General features: G+C 42.5%; 1 protein-coding gene across 1 annotated transcript in view; it reads right to left on the bottom strand.

Moving 5' to 3' along the window:
- Positions 1–20137, bottom strand: part of igdcc3 (immunoglobulin superfamily, DCC subclass, member 3) — a 59802-nt gene extending 39665 nt beyond the window's left edge. Inside the window, exons 1-2 of the mRNA XM_031748728.2 lie at positions 19866–20137; positions 14297–14602 (exon numbers count right to left, since the gene is read on the bottom strand). Coding sequence (XP_031604588.1) covers positions 14297–14602; positions 19866–19929 — 370 coding nt within the window. The 5' untranslated portion in view covers positions 19930–20137. The remainder of the gene's footprint in view (positions 1–14296; positions 14603–19865) is intronic.
- Between the last annotated feature and the right edge of the window lie 234 nt (positions 20138–20371).

Below are 20371 nucleotides of genomic sequence, written 5' to 3'. Positions count from 1 at the left end.
CTGCTTGCGGGGTGGCCAATACATACACTCCACCCCCCCCCCCCCCAACATTGTGGATCAGAAAAAACCTTAAAGGATTTTTCTTTGCACAAGCTAAAGCTAAATCAGCAAAATATGGATTCTTGTTAGGATCGATCGCTTCTTGAAGCTATACAAAACAATAACAGCGTCAGCAGCAAATGTAAGCACTAGTGCTTTTCTATATTTGGCATTAAGACCCATAAATTTCACAAGTCTGAATTATAATTTACTATAAACAAGATTTATGTGGCTGCTTTACATTCAGTGTATGAGCGGCCTTTGCCTGAAAGCAGGTAAACAGCCACTGTAGACAGGAAAAAAAAGGATACATCTACTGAAATAATTCATCTTTTATTGGCTTTTTTTTCTTACTCTATCTGTATTCATAAATAATGGCTGACTCACAGAACTGTAACTCTTTGCCCTGATATCGACTGGTTACACGAGAAGCGGTGCCCAGAGACGATAATGGATGGGTTTCCAGGATTTTAATATAACTTCTCAAAAATACAAAATTTTAATTGTTAAACAGATCTGTGAACAAGGTCTCTCGTGATTGGCTGCATTAATGGAGAATTTAGATAACATCATAATTATGTTATATGGAAATAACATGTAAATATACTTAAGAGAGGCTGATTTCAGCATTTTCTTCTCATTTACATTAAAATATATTTGTTTTATGTAGCACATCAGAGTATTCCAACAATAAACAATTCGGCAATAGTGATGCTAGACAGAGTGAAACCCCTCAGTGAACCAGCTCCAACCATGCACTCTTAGTTAGCTGTCCAACAAGCTGATATCTTTGCATCTTTTAAATCTCTGCAAGTCCATACCTGCCATTGTCACTTTCAAATATTCATGTATTTGGTGTTTAAAGCAACTAATTTGATTAAAAAAATGTTTGACAGAAAACAAGAAAAAAATCTACTGACACTATGTATATTTTGCAGGCACTAAACAAATAGAACAACTTTATCTTGTTTCCAGTCATGACCCAGTGTCCTGAACTATACAGCAAAGCCACACATGCAGTTAATTTTCATCCATGCGGTCCGTCTGGACGTCCTCAAGTCTTCATTTTGGCCGCCTTTGTGGTGTCAGTGAATGTAGATAGCTATCTCACAGGGAAAAGACACATGCATTTGCTTATCCATATTGTGCAGACTTACTCTCATTTTAGACGTCTTTCTTCCTTTTCTATCCTCATTCTTGCTTCACTCTCTCACCATCACATCCTCATCAATAAGAATGGGGAGGTAATTATAGTTTTTAAAAAGATTTTTTGTCCATTATTTAACAAGAAATTACTTTAACAAAGGACACAAAGACGTAATATTTAAATCACCTGTCTTGTGTATCTAAGTGGCGATAAGAGACTTTTTTTATGAATGGCAGATGGGAATTAGAAAAATAAGAATCCATATATATGCCAAGTATATCTAAGATATTATAAAGTAGAATGATTGTTTGATGAAGCAGTGGTGTGCGAGATTGTCCATTAAAGACCTAAAGCTGTGGTGGTTGTGTGCGGTGAGTCAGGCTCGTTCATTTCTCAGAAATGATCCATGTTACTTAGACACCAGCCCTGGGACACGCTGTCACTTTTACCCTCAGATTAAAACACGTGGACACACTTATTCACGCATGATGGCTTCTATATGGAAAAAGGTGAAGAGACTTAGTGACATGCACAGAAATTAGTTTCTCTCCCTCCCTTGCACGGACACGCACACGAGCACATGTACAATTGCTCACACCCGTCCCTATCCCGTCAGCTCAGCTGACAGCAGTAATGAGTTTCTTCTCTGCGTAAGCCAACTGGCACCCACTCAGGGGAATTTATCAGGCTGAATTGTGGCCATTAATCACAATCCTGGGCAACACATTGCCATCAAGTGCGTGGCAAAGAGAGATGCATTGATGGAGGTGGGGGGGCTGTAGGAATACACTGATGAGAACGACATGAGAGAAAAGAAAACATAACAGTGTTGGTTGGGTAAACCACTTGCTTCTTGTTGGGCTTTGCCTGATGCTGAGCTAAATGGAGGATAAAAAGACAGTGAGAGAAAAAAGATCAGACCCTGAATGCTGTAAATATCAGCTCAATTACTCCAAGAAGAGGTGCTGTGACATCAATCGTGGCAACAAGATTGGTGGGAGATATTTCTAGCAATCGCTTTGTGCTGTTCTTAACTTCTCACAGCAGTACGCACACACATACTCATGTGCACTGAAAGAGATGAAAAAAATGTACGCGCTGAAGACTGGAAAATATTGCGTAACAGGAAGAGAAGCGATAGGGAATAATGTCACAGCAGCTTTTAAAGCCTATGGAGCATCTTAGGTAATGACCATGAGAGCAGGTGCTGCTAATGTATGGAAAACTGCCATCACCTCATTTTCCAATATTGAGACACTGACACCAACACATCCTTTCACTGAGATGCCTGGAAACTCAAAGCCTGCCTCCCATTCTTCTCTTTTCACTATCTTTTTAACCCTCCCTTCTTCTCTCCATTCACACTGCCAGCTGACTGCGGTCACCAGGGATATTACTGCCCCTTGCTCATTGGGGGAACCCAGCCCCCAATGCTCGCCTCCACCCTGAGCCCGATGAATTCATGATAATATGCAGTCAGTAACCCCCCCTCCCCTTAGCCCCCTTTGTACGCACATGTGTGTCTCCCCCCTGCCACGCCCACAGCATGGAGCTTAGCTCACATGAAATCATGAGAAAAAAATTACCACAGAGGAAGAAGAGGAGCAGAGAGAGAGGAAAGGCAAGTGCAGAGCCTGTCATAACCACTTAGTGTTACAAGACGGTGGGTGAGAAATGAAAGGCCTTTGTCTCTGCCGCTACCTATAGCGCGTGCAAACAAAGCCTGTGCAGACACTACATTCAGCGACGATTTGCTCCATCTGATAACGCGACACTACATGCGGGGCCCGAATAAACAAAGAGCAGCTTTGGATTTACATAAATTGAGAGAAATATTTTGTTTCTGAGGTCCAGTGAACAATTAAATTAAATGAAGGCCTTATCTTTACAGTGATTCCTGTAAATCAAATTCCTGTCAATCAGTGAGGATTAACGCGAGATCACAATGATTAATTGTGTTTTCGAGCAGCCGAGAGGGATAATTTTAGTAACTTCCCTATATAGTCTCCTGTCAGGAGCACGCCTCTGGGCTGCAATTACAGATTATATTTATGGTCGATTAATCTTCACCTGGGAATATGGAAAGCCAACGATTGATTAATTTAATGGCACTAAGAATACTCAGTTAATATTTCTTTTCACTGAGATCACTTCTTTAAGGTGAAATTTTGTGACATGCTGTAAAACGCGTCTTTAATCAAGAGTCCTGTCTGAGGAAATCCCTCTCAAAAATACGAGTGTTTCAGTATTCGTATAATTTATGTCCACTGGCAAAGAACGCATAAGCAACCTGTAACATGGACTCTGTTGACAGTCATGCTCTCATCTCATCTGTTCCTTGCAGTGGATAGGAGGGGCACTACTATAAGCTGTCAGACATAAGCACATATCACCGACGCGTCCAAATCGCCATCAGCCGCCTAACCCTCTAAAGCTGTCTTACCTCTCACAAATAATGCCCATGCTGGAAAATGGAGAGGGCCATTACACCGCCAGTATCATGTTTCATCTTTTCATGCTGTGGCAATGAAATGGTCTGCCTTACGACTTACTAACACATGACATGAAACCACTTCTGCAAAGAAAAAAAAAAATCTGAGATACATTCATAAAAATGATTAAAGACTGCATTCAGACGGATGATACAAATTCTTTATAAGGTTACAAAATAAACACAACTCGCCTCGCAGCGCTCACTGAAAGAAGACTTTTTAAAACAGCTCTTGCAAAGGATCCGACGCTCTCTGCTCTGTCACTTGAGGATAGAAATTAAATGTTTCATTGATGCTTTCAGAGTGAAACACACCTTCGTGTTAAGGGAAAGCGGCAGGTCAACGTATTGTATGTACAGTCTCTGACCGCAATCCTGCGCACATGTCCCTGTCAGATCATTAATTGATCACAAGCGAAGGTAATGTGCGAGTTACAGAGATGAATTACGAGCCCAGGGTCGGGGGAGGAGTTTTCCGGCATGTTCAAACGGCAGAGACGTGCTTCTTTGAGCTAAGTGAGCCCGATGTTGTTTTGTACCCCTGGTGACTGTCGAAAGCAGCCCCGGAAACAAAGCTGTGGGGGTCAGAGGTCCCGGCACAGCATTGGAATGGAATGTTCCTTCCTGGTTCAAGGTCCAGCCTTCAGAGCCGGAGAGGCCGAGGGATCACTCGAGACCACCGCCACATGCTCCACCTATTTCACTCCCTGCTGCGCTCCACTTTCATCTGTCTCACCTATTCCCCGCTTGGATTTTCACGCGGCTTGTTTTGCTGTGGCCTTAGGAATATTTTCTTCGTTCGTCCCCCCCGTTTGAAATCATTTAAAATGCTCACAGATTTTGTAAGTCCCTGAGCATCATCTGCACTTGTATAATGTGTTGACATTCTCAAATGCTTTATTTAATACAACCCAGTGTCCAAAACCTAAAGACAATCAGTTCACAACAACACTATAACCTCGACTGCTCTGTATCTAATGAATGCTGACGAGAAATCACTCTAAATAGCAGAACTCATAATTTGTAATGCAAAACTGTAATGAAACTGCACATTTATCAAATATTAGATTTCCCCAAAGTCATACAGGCTAACAAAACTATAGACACTGCAAACAGGTTGCCAGCAGGAAACCGGCCATCTCAGAAGTCTTTCATCCTATGCCAGCAGTAGCCGCTTCTAATTGGTTCCTGTGGAATTCGCTTTATCCCTGGCGACCAACTCTGCACACACTGTGGAGCCTGACAGGCTTTTACCCCCAAACTCTTCAAACACGTGTAGTTATAGAGGGAAGAAAGTAAAGATTATGGACCTCAGTGAGTTTATGCTGTTATAACAACTCCTCGTTTCAGACTGACTGTAAATGCAACAACAATGCATGGATGCTCACATGGAAGCTAAAGTATTTCAACACGGCAAAAAAAGAAAAAGTTACAAAAGAATTTGGTCAACCCAACTTATCTTACCCCAGTTTACTTATTGAAAATATACACACTTTATTTTTTTAATCAGTTTAATTATCTAGATTTTATTTTTATTTATTTATTTGCACTGCTCAGAAATGGCACGAATGGCTTCACAGGCTGTGAGTTGCAACCACAGTTGTAAGGGGCTGGAGACAATAGCTGACCCAGGACAGGCTGCGAGTCTGTCACAGGCCAACACAGAAAGGCAAACACTTCACATCTACTCCACCGCCAATTTAAAATCAGCAATTAACTTAACATGCATGTGTTTGGATGGAGCACTCTGAAAAAACCCCACGTAGGCACACACAAAGGCCCCAGCTGGCCAGGAAGTCTGAACCCAGAGCCAGAAGTTTTCAAACTCAGCTGAAGAAGAGTGTACGCCGCAAACTACAAGATTAATTTTATATGAAACTGGCCTACATAAACTATGAAAGGAAGATAATCACACTAGGATAATTAAACTTAAAATCAATAAATTAACTTTAAGCATTTCAACAGACTTCCTGTGACACTCATAAACTTCTTTTCTCTTTTGAAAACAGATATAAAGGAAATTAGACAGCTTTAACATGTTTTACGATTATGTCACAGTTCTGTGATGTCATGATAACGAAAGTATCTAACTACAGCAAAGGTTAGCATTAAATTCAGTATCTATGGAAGCAGGGTTGCAGGCTGTGCAGCAACATGTAATTCAAAAACAACTTATCTGTTTCATTTAGACGTTACAGTAGCAAGAGCGCTCATTATTTATATGTCTAAGAATGGAATTCCCTTTTTCTTAGACAACACAACAATATAAAGTTGACATGTTTACTTTGAGGTCATGACTTAAAAGCCGTAGTGTGCAGTCACTCAATCCTGTCACTTCAGGGCAAAAATAGCTCTAATGTGCAACACAGTCATTATCGTCGCATGAGCAGTGTGAAACACTGCCACGCATCTTCCCTCTTACTGAATCAATAAATTAATCGATCGATCACTCCTGCAGCCAGTATTATTTGAAACGTGTAAATATCAGCAGGATCAAAAGCAACACTGAAAATGTGACAGGCACAAATAAATATCTTTACTGATATTTACAGAAAAAAAGACAGGCTGCTGCATCGCTTATTTGGGAAAGGGCGGGCTTGGCTCTCTGGTGCAGTGGCAGGGTTGGGTCATTTTATTTCACAGCCAAATCCAAGGTCACTGCCATTGCCCCGGGGCAATCAGACTAGGGGGATGGGTCCCCACTGGGGAATAAGACCGAGTGTTGGAAGAGGCGAAACGTGATGGGAGGAGAATTTAAAAGAAAAAAGGGGAGGGGTATTCTGCCCTAGTGCACACAAAAAGGTCACCGTTTCCCAGATAAAGACCCCCTCTCCATCGTCCAGCCCCTTATGACCTCTGACCCCTTTATTTCTACGTCAATGCCGAAACAGAGGGGGAAGAAAGAGGCAGGAGGGAGCACGGGGAAACACACCCACCCAGAGTCAGGAGTGACAAAAGGGGGCCTCAGCCACAGCTAGCTGTGTTGGTCAGGAGAACAAACGGTCAGGGCCACCGTCACAAAGCAGAGCCACCAGAGGCTGAACATCTCCACAGCCTCTGCCTGTTCCCAGCCACTCCACTGCCCCTGCATTTCATAAATGACAATAGCTGCTGGTCTGCTCTGAGAGGTACCCCAACACACACAAACACAAACACAGGCGAGATAGTGGGAAAGAGATGGCAGAGGCCCAAAGGAGAGTTGCTGCCTGCCCATCACTGACAGGCCTTTGTCTCAGACTCTTCTGCTTGTTGGCAGAAAGATTTCCTGATCCCTGCTTAAACAAAATGCAAAACTGGACTGAGGGCCCCCCTGTGTGTGTGTGTGTGTGTGTGTGTGTGTGTGTGTGTGTGTGTGTGTGTGTGTGTGTGTGTGTGTGTGTGTGTGTGTGTGTGTGTTTTGTGAAAAACTGAGAGGGCGATAATAATATCCACAACTGGCTCCACCTCCCGCCTGTCTTTGTCCTTATTACACATTTTCACAGATGCAAAAACAGAATGCATGCCAAGAAGGAGACAAAAAGAGGGGCCTTATGTGTTTTTATTGGTGGATGGTGCAGACCCCTGTAAAGACTTTTAACTGCGCAATCTGGCCATAAAGGCTCTGTTAAGTGTAGTGAAGCGCGGTGACGGGGCAGTAGCAAGAGCTAACCAAGCCCCTCGTCAAGCCTGGAATCACAGGAACAGCGTAACACGCGCTCAAAACAAGCCCACGCGTCCTTATCTTTCTATCCCTGGGAGGACGCGATTGATAAAAATGATTTCCTGCAGCCAAAAACCCAAGTGGTTCAAACCATAATATAAAATCTTAATGATGTGGGGCCAAAGCAAAATTCCACATTTGGAGACTAGTCCGCCTCTTCCAGCCTTTGGCCTGGCCTCTGCTCTCTCTTCTTTCACCTCTCACCTCTATTACTCAGGAATTCCTCCCATGAGCCTTAAAAGCAGACAGAAGGAATTTTAGGCCCCCTATTCATTTGTTTGTTTGAGAATAGCTGGGGTGGTCCAGAGACGGCCGCAGGCTGACACAGACTTCATTAACAGAATGCCACTTTAATCAAGACACACAAGTAAAGGTAGCATCATATGTACACACAGAATCGCGTGCACATCCACTGACAGGCATACACACGTTGAACTTGAATTTGAGACTCGAGCTAACCTTTTGTTTCTTCCTTTTCACTTGTTTGTCAGACACTGTCAAATTCAAGGCCGCTACATCGAATAATGTCTAGAATCTACCCAGTGATGAGCTGTTTCTTTGAGGCATTTACTTTCTAAATTATGTTATTCCAGTCTGTGTTTTCCAGAGTTGACACAAAGAACAATGAAATATGTAGAACAATGAAATCTGAATGAGCTACACAGTGCACAGCTGCTGAGAGCAGATGCTTAGAAAGTTGGCGCACTGACAAAAAGAAGCAAAGTTTGTGTATGCGTAGATATCTGTTTATCAATTTGTTACATATGGTGCACGCGTGTGTGTACAATGTGCGTAAGTTTTTTTCTTAGGATTCTGGCGCAGATTTATTTGCATTTTCAAGTGGGATCCCACAAAAATAACAGTGATGTGATTAAATGAAGAGCCTCTAGAGGACTAAGTTAAATACATTTTAGTCTCTGAGCGGCATCGACACCCTTCTGCATCCTTTTCCTTTTTCGTGGGTTTCACTTGCCAAGTGATGCTGTTTATGCAGGCAGTTATTTTTAAAGCTTAAGGATGCTGAATCCAGCTCATCCTTCACATTATGGAGCAGCTAACAGAGGATATTTAGAGCTCTCCATGTATGTCTGTGCTCTGTACATGGCTGAAATCTTGTCAGCGCAGCTTAAGACTTGAGCACGGTGGCAAACATTGCGCTCTTAGTTTTGTTGGTTCAGAAATTGTTAAATGGATAGAAAATCATTCTGTTTAAAAACAGCAGAGTAAATGAAGACGATAAGGCATGCCATGAGCAGCATGGAATCCCTTGGCGATTTTCCACCGCTTTTAGGTGAGTGATGTGCCATCTTCAGACATAATAGAGATTCGCTCCGCCCCTTCCCCACAGGACTGCTGGACAAGTTTCAGCGTTTGTCAGCATAACTACCCAGAGGAGGTTTTCAGTATTGCTGTTTACTTAGCTTGCTGACAACAAAGCGCTGCACAACAGACAAACAGCATCTTTACTTGAAGTGGAGCATGTTACAGAGAGTCAGACGACCATTGTCGTTGCCTTTTAGAAAATGAACCTGCTCTCAAATCAGAAAAACAGCGTGCCGTAATAAAACCGCTTTGTTGTTTCCGATTTTTAAATGAGCCAGAACTGAGCATTCATAATCAGGCAATGAGAGCTGCAGATTGAGTCAGCAGGTGCAGAGTAATAATCGGTTTCTGGTGCAATTACACAACCGAGGTCAGAGCTCTCATTAGTTTAGCTTGCTCGTTATGAGCAAAAAAATAAATAAATAATTCTTTCTCCATCAGTTCATCTGAGCTATGCTGGCAGACAGATGGAGGAGTGCTGACCACACAGCAGGAGGGAACACTCTCAAGTTAACATCAGCCTATGTACCTGCCCACACGAAGGAAGGGGGCAACAACAACAAGTCTACAATGCTTTCAAAGGGATACAGATGGATTACTGTTCTATAAGTGAAAATATTTATATTAAACTCATTCTCATTTGGCAAGAGACAAAGGAGCCCGCCAAGAGGCTTTATGTTTAAATATTAAAGCTATGTTTTGCTGATCAATATGACAGAGAGATCACTTGCTTCACAGCAAGCTCGGAGGAGCCAGGGAGGTGGAACAGGGAGGGGGGTTGATCGAAGGCAGGGTTTGGCCTGCAGACAAAGGGAGCCAACAGGAGATGTAAGGATGGAGCTTCAGCGGTCACCCAGGCAGGAGCTCCTGAAAGGGGTGGAGACAGGAAGGTCGGAGCGTGATCGAGAGCTACACGTGCACGCACAAGTACAAACACGCTCATGAAACCTACCATCAGCTCCACATAAATCACTCTTCCTCGCTGCTGTCTGAATCTGAGTGGCCGCTCGTGGCAATCTGTCCACAAAGCTCTGAGGAGTGGCGAACTGCAATTTTGCAGCTTCTCCCACATGTAGACTGATGAAAACACGTTTCTTTACATTTGCATCCAGACGAGTTAAAGTCACATGAATGAGTGGCGTGGGTATAAACTGAGGCACTTTTACAGGCTTCCTATGTCATCTCCTATTTCATCCTTTAAAGGCCCCCCCCTCTCTGTTTCTTGTTGTTTTCATTACAGTCTTGTTGAGAGGCCTGCCATATAACACTAGTTCAATTCACGTGACGGTTTTGGGAATAAACAAGCTGGATATTATGCTGAAGCAATATGTAAAATAATAACATAGTCACATGCACATATGATGCTATTTTACTACTTATGACTTCAGTCACGACTCATATTCACAGTGAATTAGCTTATTGTGTGCACACTGCTGGGTTTTTAGATCTCTTCAAACAGTCCCTGAGGTCAACTGCAGTCTCTATATAAGAGTCGAACAGGGTGAACGTATATTTCCTACCAAAGCTTCAGCTCTTTCCAAATAATTCCAGACAAACAGACAAAAGCAAGTCATTTCAATTGATCCTAAAAGCTATTTTGTAACAGAGGGCTTTTGTGGTGTGTTGCCTGGTGACGAGGGTGTGCTTGTGGGGGAGGGGCGGGAGCCCTGGCTGGGTCCACTGTACCAGGCTTGTCATTCATCCAAATGATGAAAAGCTTCCGGAGCCTAAGCTAATGAGGAGGTCCGAGAGAAAGTGAGGAAAGAGAGAGAAATGGACTATCAAAGAGATAACATTTGGGAGGGAAAAAAAAATTCCAAGTGTTTCCTGGACCCACTGTCGATTTAAAGGGGCAACGGGGAGTCAGTCCTGCACCAGCCCCCGACCGTGAGCTCACACAAACGGTTGTCAAGCAAATAAAAAGTAAAATTTATGGAGGGTGGTAGTGTGCAGAATAAGATGGAGGATTCATCCACTGGGAGGGCTATAAAGAGACTTCAGTAATCGCACCACCTATTGCATCACAGTGGTGCAAGTCACTCTCTGTTGTGAGAAGGACTATAACCCAGCAAATTACCACGAAAACACAAAGACAGAAGCAACATTAACAAACACTGAACAGGAAAAGAAACAAACACGAGTCACTGACCCTGTTAAGGGGAGCAAATGTTGAAAACACAGAGTCCTGTTTAATCCATGCCCACTGCATAACTCTGGCAGGCCAAGAGAAGATAAAATAGAACAAGGTTTTATGTTATTTACCTAATACCTGGTGATGAGTACCACGAGAACACATCTGGGCTGAACAGGTGACCACAGAAACAAGGATTAGGAGGAGTGCAAGAAATTAGGTTTAGTAATAAGGAATACTATTTCACTCTTTACAGCCAATGTATTGTATTTCAGACATATACTGCAACAGAAATAATACAGGTATGAAAGCCATTTTGCCTACTTCAAGAGATTTTATGTCATGTTTCAAGATTGGGAAAAAAACAAGATCCCAATTACAGCAATGAAGAGAATGAAAGATAACAATTAAATGAAACTGTAGCATTTTATGGCATATGTACTAAAAGTATCAAAGACATGACAGATAAAAGAGTTTATTTCACTTTAAGACTAAAAGTTCTTACTTTTAGTGATGGCTTTTCGTCGAAACTCTATTAAGGAGGAAGACTGACGACAAGAACAAAGCCTTGACTCGTTCAACGCTTTGTCAACAAACTGGTCAACACAGCTCAGAGGGTCAAAGCTCAGAGGTCAGAATGTGACTTTCAGTAATTCACTAGTCCCTACCTAATCAATACCAATCAAGGGTAAACCCGGAAAAGGTCAGCTGGAGAACAAAGCCAAGTCAAAACAGGATAAATCAACTGTGAAAGATTTTGAACTTGAGCTACCATGTTCGCTTGAGGTTTGCTCCTGGTTAAATTTATTCACTGTTCACTCATTAAATCTGTTTTCATTCATCGAATTTTCCAGAAGCAGAGGGAGCGAGAGGACTGCTTCACACTTGCATAATTCTTAATTGTTCATGCTAAAACCCTAATGAACCATTGAACTAAAGAAAGATTAATTTGCTTTACAGTTAAATAACAATTAGAGAGGCGTAGCTTGACATTATTGCGCCCTTAAAATTAAGTGTGATTATGATATGATTTGGAATCATCAGAAAAGATTTCAGATATATTCAAGGCAGATTAGTAATGCAGAGTGTTGCATGGTTGGAGACTGGAATAGATGCTTTCATTGGATCACAATTCCTCGCTAGAGAAACACTGATATATATATATATGTCGAACATCTGTATTGTCCCATTTATTGACTGCATATTGCATATTGGGGTGTATGTTGATGGTTATGGCCATTTTTATCTGTTGTGTTGTATTTTAATAACACCAACAACAGTAAAACAAAAATATCAGTATAGACATCGCCCATCAAAGAATATTGCTAATGGAATCGACCCAGAGAATAATAACTGTCTACCTAATGCTATACATACTGAAATATTTAACAGCTTTACATAAAAATGCAAATTAACTATATTTGAGTATAATATATTTTAGGTCACAAAACCTTATTATCCTCCAGGACCATGTGTTAGTCTAACTGGGATTCAAACTGAATCTCTAAATGAATAGAGCCTGACTCACATATCAGCTTGAGTCAATATATCGGCTATTTCCCGGTATGTTTTAGCTATTTGCCGTTATATCTGCGGAATCTGCATTTCTAATGGTCGATAAATGAAAAGAAAAGCAAAGATGGGGGAACCACCCTTCAACCACTGTATGAGTGTTGCCAGCAACTTTTCTGCTAGCAACACACGTCCTTGAAACGACACAAAGACAACAACCAGCTGATCTGAGCAGAGTCGGGTAGAGTATAAACGAGCAATCCACGACTTTTTGTCACATTTAAACATGATTATGTTTAATTTATGTTGTCATATTACATCAGCAAGGATTCAGAACTAGTTACACACTGCATGTGAGAAAGAATAAAAAATATTCGATGATATATTGTATTTTTAAAATCTCTGAATATCCGTGTGGGCATTGTTAAAAATCATACATCAGTCAGGCTCTACAAATTAATGGGGGTTTTTTTCCACCAAGTATTCCTACCCCTGATTCATTTTGTGAAAACAGGGGCACTACTGTTGACTTTTCCCTCATGCAGAATCAAAAATGTGCCGCAACAGAGGATTCAATATGACCTTTGAAAAGAAAGACCCTTTAGGGAGGCTGTGAAAGGTTGCATGTGCTTGACAACGCCAGCCACTGAGCTGCAGTGACTTTTCTCTCTGGCCAGTGAGACGTCCATGCTAACCTCCCTATCCCACTGGGTAGAAAAGCTGTATTGGGCACAACAGCACAGCAGTGCCCTGTCTACATATAACCACAGGAATCAACAGGCTTCTGTGAGTCTTTGTCCATCTCTGTGTTTGAGAATATACATAACAGAGCCTTCGAAAAAGACTTAACTCGGCACAGTGTGGAGCAGTACAGTATCACTAAAACTGCAGGAGGAGTGTGGATCCTGGATGCCTTTGATTTAAAGTAAGTGGAGGCATGCGAAACAGTGGCAGGGAGGGAGGACAGAGAGTCAGACGGTCTCACGGTGACAAGATTAAAAATGCAGTAACAATTAACCATGGCAACAATGCAGGGAAAACGGCGTTGAACTAGTGGGACTTCAAACAAAGAGTCTGGTCGTCATGCTTGAGAAAATGCACCTTGATGCCTCTACCAGTGAGTGGGTTGCTGGGTTTCTTCGAGCTTATTGCACTCTTACAAAGCAGCTTGGAGACTCTCAGCATGAGCGCTTGTTAATGCTAAATTCAAAAGGCTTCCATTTCTAAGCAGCACTGCAGATGAGCATCAGAAAGTTCATTACACTCAAAGACGTATATTAAATTATTCAAGCAGCTGGGGATATATTAAGAGCATTTACTTGAGCGTGCACAGCAGCAATACAGAGACTAAACCAAAATACCTGAGGCAATCTTCCATTACAATGTTTACATTTTGTTTATAGAAAAATGATCATAACTCGAAATCACAAGTAAGTGCTTGTGATTCTGCTTGTGTTGTAACTGCATTGACTTCCATTCAGTTAATACAATCAGTTCGAGACAAACTGATATATTGGTATCCTGATATAGGATAATGTAGGATGATGAAGCCAGTATCTCATAATGACAACAAAAGAGCAATAAAATCAACAGAGACGTCAATCATAATCATGGTCAGCTAATTCCAGAGTGAAGGAGACTTCCTCTACACGACCATCAGCTGGACTCTTTTTTTTTTTAAGTCCAAAATACACCTGAAAAAAAAATCTCTTAGTGTAATTCATATATATCGTCAACTTTTGCTGTTTATTTCACTGTGCACTTCAATATACTGCAAGGGAGCACCGGTGTATTCAAATAAGTACGACACATTTAAACCAAGCAAAATCCTCCCTGGCTGAAAAATTAGGCCTTTTGCACTTCCAGAAACTACCCCCCAAAATTCAGTGGTTACTGGAGACTGCTCGCTGCTACTACCATTTATATAAGCTGATGACCAAAAGAAAGACTTACTGGCTGCCTGAATGCGTGCCTTACGGCTCACCACCAACCCAAAGGAATTCTGGGCGATGCACTCGTAGTCGCCCTCATCAGAGGAGCCGTCAGATTTGGTCTTCTGGAAGTGCGCGATCAGCAGTGAGCCATTGATGAAGGTGGTATGATGCTGGTCCTGAGTTAAAAGTAGGCCATTACGCCTCCACTGTGTCGTAATCGGGGGGATGCCATCCACCTGGCAGTGGAGCATGAGAGGCTGCTCCTGCACAGCGATAATGTCACTGGGCTCCAAGGTGAAGGACAGCTCTGCCTCACACATCACACCTGAGGAAACACAAACACATACATTTTAACATGAAAATAAATGGTAAAATGGACTAGTACTTATATATTTATATAGCGCTTTTCTACCATAACTCAGGACTCAAAAAGCTTTTTACAACAAATTTCCTTCAACCAATCACAAACGGTTTGTTTCTGTACCTATTCACCTGGTCACACAGATGCACCAAGCCAACTCAGGGTTCATCTTGCCCAAGCCAGGGACTGAACCACAGACCTTCCAATCAAGTTCCATTACAGCTCCAGATTGAGCTACTGAGCGTGTAAAATGTGGTGGCGTTGGCTGTGTATGATTACTGGAAACCACACGACCTCGAGTCGAGTAACTTGCGTTACCCATATTACGCTTTCACTTCCTTTAAGTCTGTTTCATTCACACATTTTTACTGTTTCTGCTTTACTAAACTACAATCTCATTTTTATTTTTATCACCAATTCAGTGCTCTCCGTTTAAATGTTAGCAGGAAGAGCGCTGCAGAGTTTGGAGTAACTGTCGGTTTAAAGATTCTTCACAGTTTTGCTACAGGACCTAACGTTAAACGCAGGTGCATATAAAGCTCAGAGGAGTCAGCTTTAATAGTAATGAGTAAAAGCTGAATTCCTAACATAAAAATAAAAAATAATCTACACAGCCAGTGTAATAGTTGTAAAATATGTGTTATGTGACCTCCCTAGTCCTTCGGGGCCTTACTTCATCATTCTATGTAAGGTGGAGAGACGAATGGACACAATACCTACAATACATAATCCTTATGAAGACTTCTTGTGAAATCATACATATACATTTATTATCTTATGTGCGACACAAAATATCTTCCTTTTAATTTATACTTATTTTTCTCTGTCAAGTTAGTGAAGCTGCTTTAACCTGTCAGCGTGCGCGTTTTCAATACCATCCATCCTTTTCAACAACCCTTACTACCCGGTCAAAATGGACGCCAACCACTGCATCAAAGCTGATAATTTTCACATTAACCTCTGAAGCAAACAGTAACCGTGTTCCTTATGTTCCTTATGTCTTTATAGCTGCTCACCTGGCCTCGCACCTGATGAATAAAACGCCTCCGGCTGAGCCACCTCCGGGCTACAGTCACAAGAGGATTCACAGTCTGTGGAGTGAACGCACCCCGAGCGAGTGTATTCTTGTACTAAAGACAAGCACTTCTAGTCTTCTAGTGACTGTACCGTTTAACCTGTGGCTGTAACACTGTCACAGCTCATTCGCGCTTTCATTTTCATCCATCAGCACAAAATTATGCAGTTTTTCTTAACCGCGCTCACAAATCTAATGTGGTCAGAGCAGATCAGATTTTCAGTGTCTGCAGTCTCTGAGGGTAAAAGAGGTGTGTGTGTGTGTGTGTGTGTGTGTGTGTTACCGGGGGTTACTGGGAGAATAATAAATAAAGGATGTAAACAGCCTGACCTGGCTTGGTACTATAAAAGAGGAGCTTAGAGAGCTCTCTTGGTATCACGTTTCAGCTGCTGATGGACTAAGCACTACCAGTTTCTGCCCCAGGCCTTGGAATCTGGTGGGACGGGCTAGGGGAGGGCAGCAGAGGGGGGCAAAGCACAGGGGTCAAAACACAGAACCTCTGGCTTCATCATTTCAAATTCCAGAGGAGAACCACTTCCCCTGAGGAAAAGGCAGGGAATTCACTGACACACTCCACGAAGATCACATATGGAGCATAATGCAAAGAAGCAGCTCTCCCTATGTTCTGTGTCCCTTCCTTACTTACCCCCCCCCCCCTCCCCTTCTTACACTCAACGAGCACGGCAAGTGAAATGGCCATGAGACCAGAAGAGACATCACTGGTACCACTTGTGAAAAACAAGGGGGTGGTGTTGGAGAAATAATTAACCCTTAGCTGGCAGATCCTGCTGCCCGAGCTGCTGCTCTTTAAAATGATGCCGGCCACAGAGCTCCATCTCCTTTGATCCAAATAATATCCCGCTTTCAAACAGAAGCAGTCGGCAGATTTAAAAGAAAAGAAAGAAAAAGGCAGCAGCCACACGCCCAGGATGTTTTCCACTCAGCTCTACTTTATTTGTGTAAACTGAAAGTGTATTGGAGGCTTTTTATTCTCCTCTTCCAAAGCTGGCAAAAAAGACATTAATCAATGTTATCAAGCCTCAGAGCAGACAGGATAATAACATTTTAGTGTTCAGTGTGTATACGGGCTCATTGATCTGGAGTGGATTAAACAACTTTAATGATTTTGTGTTCAAGCAATCAGAGTTTCTTCCATTAGCTAAAACAATCTGAGGTTGCTGGGCTCTGGCTTTCCCTATAAATATAGTGTGCTGCTAGAGTGATTGTTTAATGCCATTCTGAGCCCTGGCTGGGTAGAAGGTTACAAACAACAGTGTGAGAAAGGTCAGAGAAAATAATTTTCACCACAGCAGCAGATTATAAGACAGATAGATCCAATAATGCACAGGCAGAAGGAGGACAACAGAAGGAGGGGAGAGCCGGATTTTGCGCTCTGTGCGCTTTAGGTTAAGGTCATCTGTGAATGCCGAGCATCCAGGGGTGTGCAGAGGGAGAGGAAATCACAGCTGTACAAATTAGTAGCAAAACCAGTGGCCTAGCCACAGAAACATGTTTGCGGGCATCAGGGTCTGCAGGCGTGGCTCTTCATGCGTTGACGAGGAGACAGACACACATTCACACAATTATGCTCTTTTCATGCCCAGAAAACAGGCAGTAGCACAGGGGATTAGCGGGTAAGACTGGAGACGACCGTCAGCTAAGTGCAGCTCATGCTTTGGCTTACTTACTATTGACAGATAAGTGTGGCGGGCTGGCACTAAGGTTTATTGCTGCAATAGCAGAATGAAGATGACACCCAGTGACTCACAGACAGATCAGAGCTAGCAGACACAAGCGCCACTGACAGAGCTAAGTGAGCTCAGGACACACAAGCAAAGTGAGGACACAAAGTTACGGACATCATATCACATGATAGCACAATAATAATGGGTGTAGTCCGAGTCCAGACATTATACTTAACTAAACTTAATCAACTAGATTAGAATTGCTTACAAAAGGCTTTAGCTGTTGTCAACACTATAAGATTATCTAGAAAAACTACGATAACTGTGGTATAGTCTAAGAGATTCAAATTAAACATGACATTAAAGGAAAAGTAAAGTTGACTAAAGCAGTTTTATCAGTAGTTACCTGCATTCTTATCTCACTCTGTCATTATGTGTGTGTTAAGTGTGACTCTAAATGCTGCATTAACTCAAAGATGGGGTTTTAATTTTTGTGTGTCTGCATCTGCAACACTATGCATGACTTGATTCAAAGGCTTCTCACACTTCACAAGTATATATATATATGTATGTATGAATTGTAGATGGAAAAACTGCGGCGGCACTATCTTGTGAGTGTCAAGAATTAAATAAAAATAGACTTTAAAAAAACAACAAAAACCTGAACTTTAAGTATGATTGAGTGTGTAAGTGCAGATGAAACAAAAGAGATTCATGAGCATGAATAAACCGTTAAAATGAGCAACTTCAATTTCTTTGTTGGTTATAAAGCCTCTAACGTCTGGCTAAAAAGAACACAAACAAACCAATATTTATTTCTTTTCCTGGGGGAAGACTATATGTGCAGGACTGATGCTAAATTTCCCTCCTATAGGCTTCAGCTTGATATATTATTAATCAATACTCTGGTTTTCTAGCTACCTTTGTGCTCCATCTCATTAAAGAGCGTGCAGCTTCAATTGATATTTACCCATTATAATAGAAGCTTGGAGCTGTTTAGTGATGGTAATAATGCTAAGAAGTAGCCCATGAGGTGAAAAGAAAGTAGTTGCACAGTTCAGCTCTCTCCATCACTCATCTGTTGCCGGTGAACGGCGCAATCTTCCCTCAGATAAACCAAATCATTTTGAATTAAAATGCAAATCAGTTCGAATTTTTGATGCTCTCGTTTTTCTCTGAAGCTCGAAACTCACAAGCCACCACAGAGCCGTCCATTCAAAGCAAATAATTAACCCTTTGATAAACTGAATTTTTTTTAAATCATGAGATCTTCAGAGTGATGCTCTGAACTCTTCCTGGCTCTCTGACTTCTTCAGTCCCCGTGAGATTTAAGGCCAGCTTTGGTCTGAATGCTTTTCGTAGTCTTATCAAAACTGCCTAAAATATCATAAAAAGAGCCTTTATCTAAACTGAATCTAATCTCTGCAGCGGCCAGGCACTTGAAAGCACTTCATTTCCTTAATGTGATGGGAAGATTGGAGCTTCATCCATCACAGAGCTCTGTTTCTGACGTTTTTGTTCCCAGCCCTCTCGCTGAACATGTTATGAACCACTGTGTACAGGCCTTTATGATTCCAGTGGGGCCTTTGTGGGTCCCTGTGTGGTATGCTTTGCAAATACTCAATACTCTCTCTTGCCTTTGAATTAAGGGGGCCCCACATAGAGCGAGAGAGAAACTGTCTGTCATATTGAACAAAGGGATGTGAAAGAAAATTTGAAAAGAAGGAGAGAGACAGTCTTGACATTTAATCTGTACAAATATTCTCCCCAGCAGGCAATAACCACAGTCGTTTAATCTATTCTGAGAGCAATAACCACTGTCACCTCACCCAGCCGCAGGGTGGTGTGCTCTGAGGACTGGACAGTCAAGGCCTCCATCTGCTTTGAAAAAGTCCCCTGATCTTAAATGAAACTATTTGTGAGAGAAGCATAGTCACTTTTTACAAGTTAGCTTGAAGAGTTAAGCCCTTCTACCCTGCACACTGCTGGCTCCTGGAAACTCAAGACTTTCTCTGTGCGGGCAATCATAGTTCACCTTTAACTTTACTCTAATGTGGATCAAAATACATGCAAATGAGATATCGACCCTGATCACTGGGGGACTACAGCAAACTTGGGTGGGATGCCTCGTATCGTGGAGCTACCTGGAGCTCCAAAGCAGCTGTGCGTAAAAACACTTACAGTACAAGCGCTGCAGAAAGCACAGAGTACAACTTTAAGCACACTCCAGGTGTTCGTGCACAACTCAGTAAAGTGCACACAGGCATTCCGCAGTGCACGAGGGACAAGGGCGCTCACCCGGCTCTTACTGCCCAGAATACAAACAGACGCCGGAGAGGGGCCAAGTTCAGGGTTACTGGACAGTAACAGGCTCGCTGCTTGCTGTAAGCACCGGGCTGAGAGAGGCTGTCCTCTGTAACGCTGTTACACTCTGCTGCACACTACGCTATAAGATGATGCCACTTACCGATTAAAGCGTTCAGGAGTATTCCCAAAAAGCACAGAAGGCGGCGGCGCCTTGTGGATGCCATTTAAACACGGAAGATATTCCAGCACTCGCAGAGAACAACGTGAGATGAACAAACACGGGTCAAAGAAAAAAAAAGAGGGAAAGGAGCGCAGACGTCCAGCTTCAGATACTACATGTTCCGACCTACAGTGCTACAGTCAGGTGGTGGCTCGCAGGGGTCGAACGAGATTTCGCCATTTTTAACCATCTATCAGGAGTCTGTCAGCATCCCGCTCTCTCTCTCTAGCCTCCTCACTCACTCTGCTGTATCCTAAAAACTGCCCCTCTCTCTCTCTCTCTCTCTCTCTCTCTCTCTCTTACACACACAACACACACACACACACACACACACTGAATCTGGTCTCGAACAAAAGAGCCGACTGCAGACTGTTTTGCTCTCAGTGCACGAGAAACCTGCACAAGCGGCATGATTTCTGCATGTCAGGAAAACAAAGCCAACCTTG

The sequence above is a fragment of the Oreochromis aureus genome, linkage group 1, assembly GCF_013358895.1.
Source record: "Oreochromis aureus strain Israel breed Guangdong linkage group 1, ZZ_aureus, whole genome shotgun sequence".
NCBI lineage: Eukaryota > Metazoa > Chordata > Actinopteri > Cichliformes > Cichlidae > Oreochromis > Oreochromis aureus.
The sequence above is the reverse complement of the archived record's forward strand: the minus strand, read 5'-3'. Positions and strand labels throughout refer to the sequence as shown.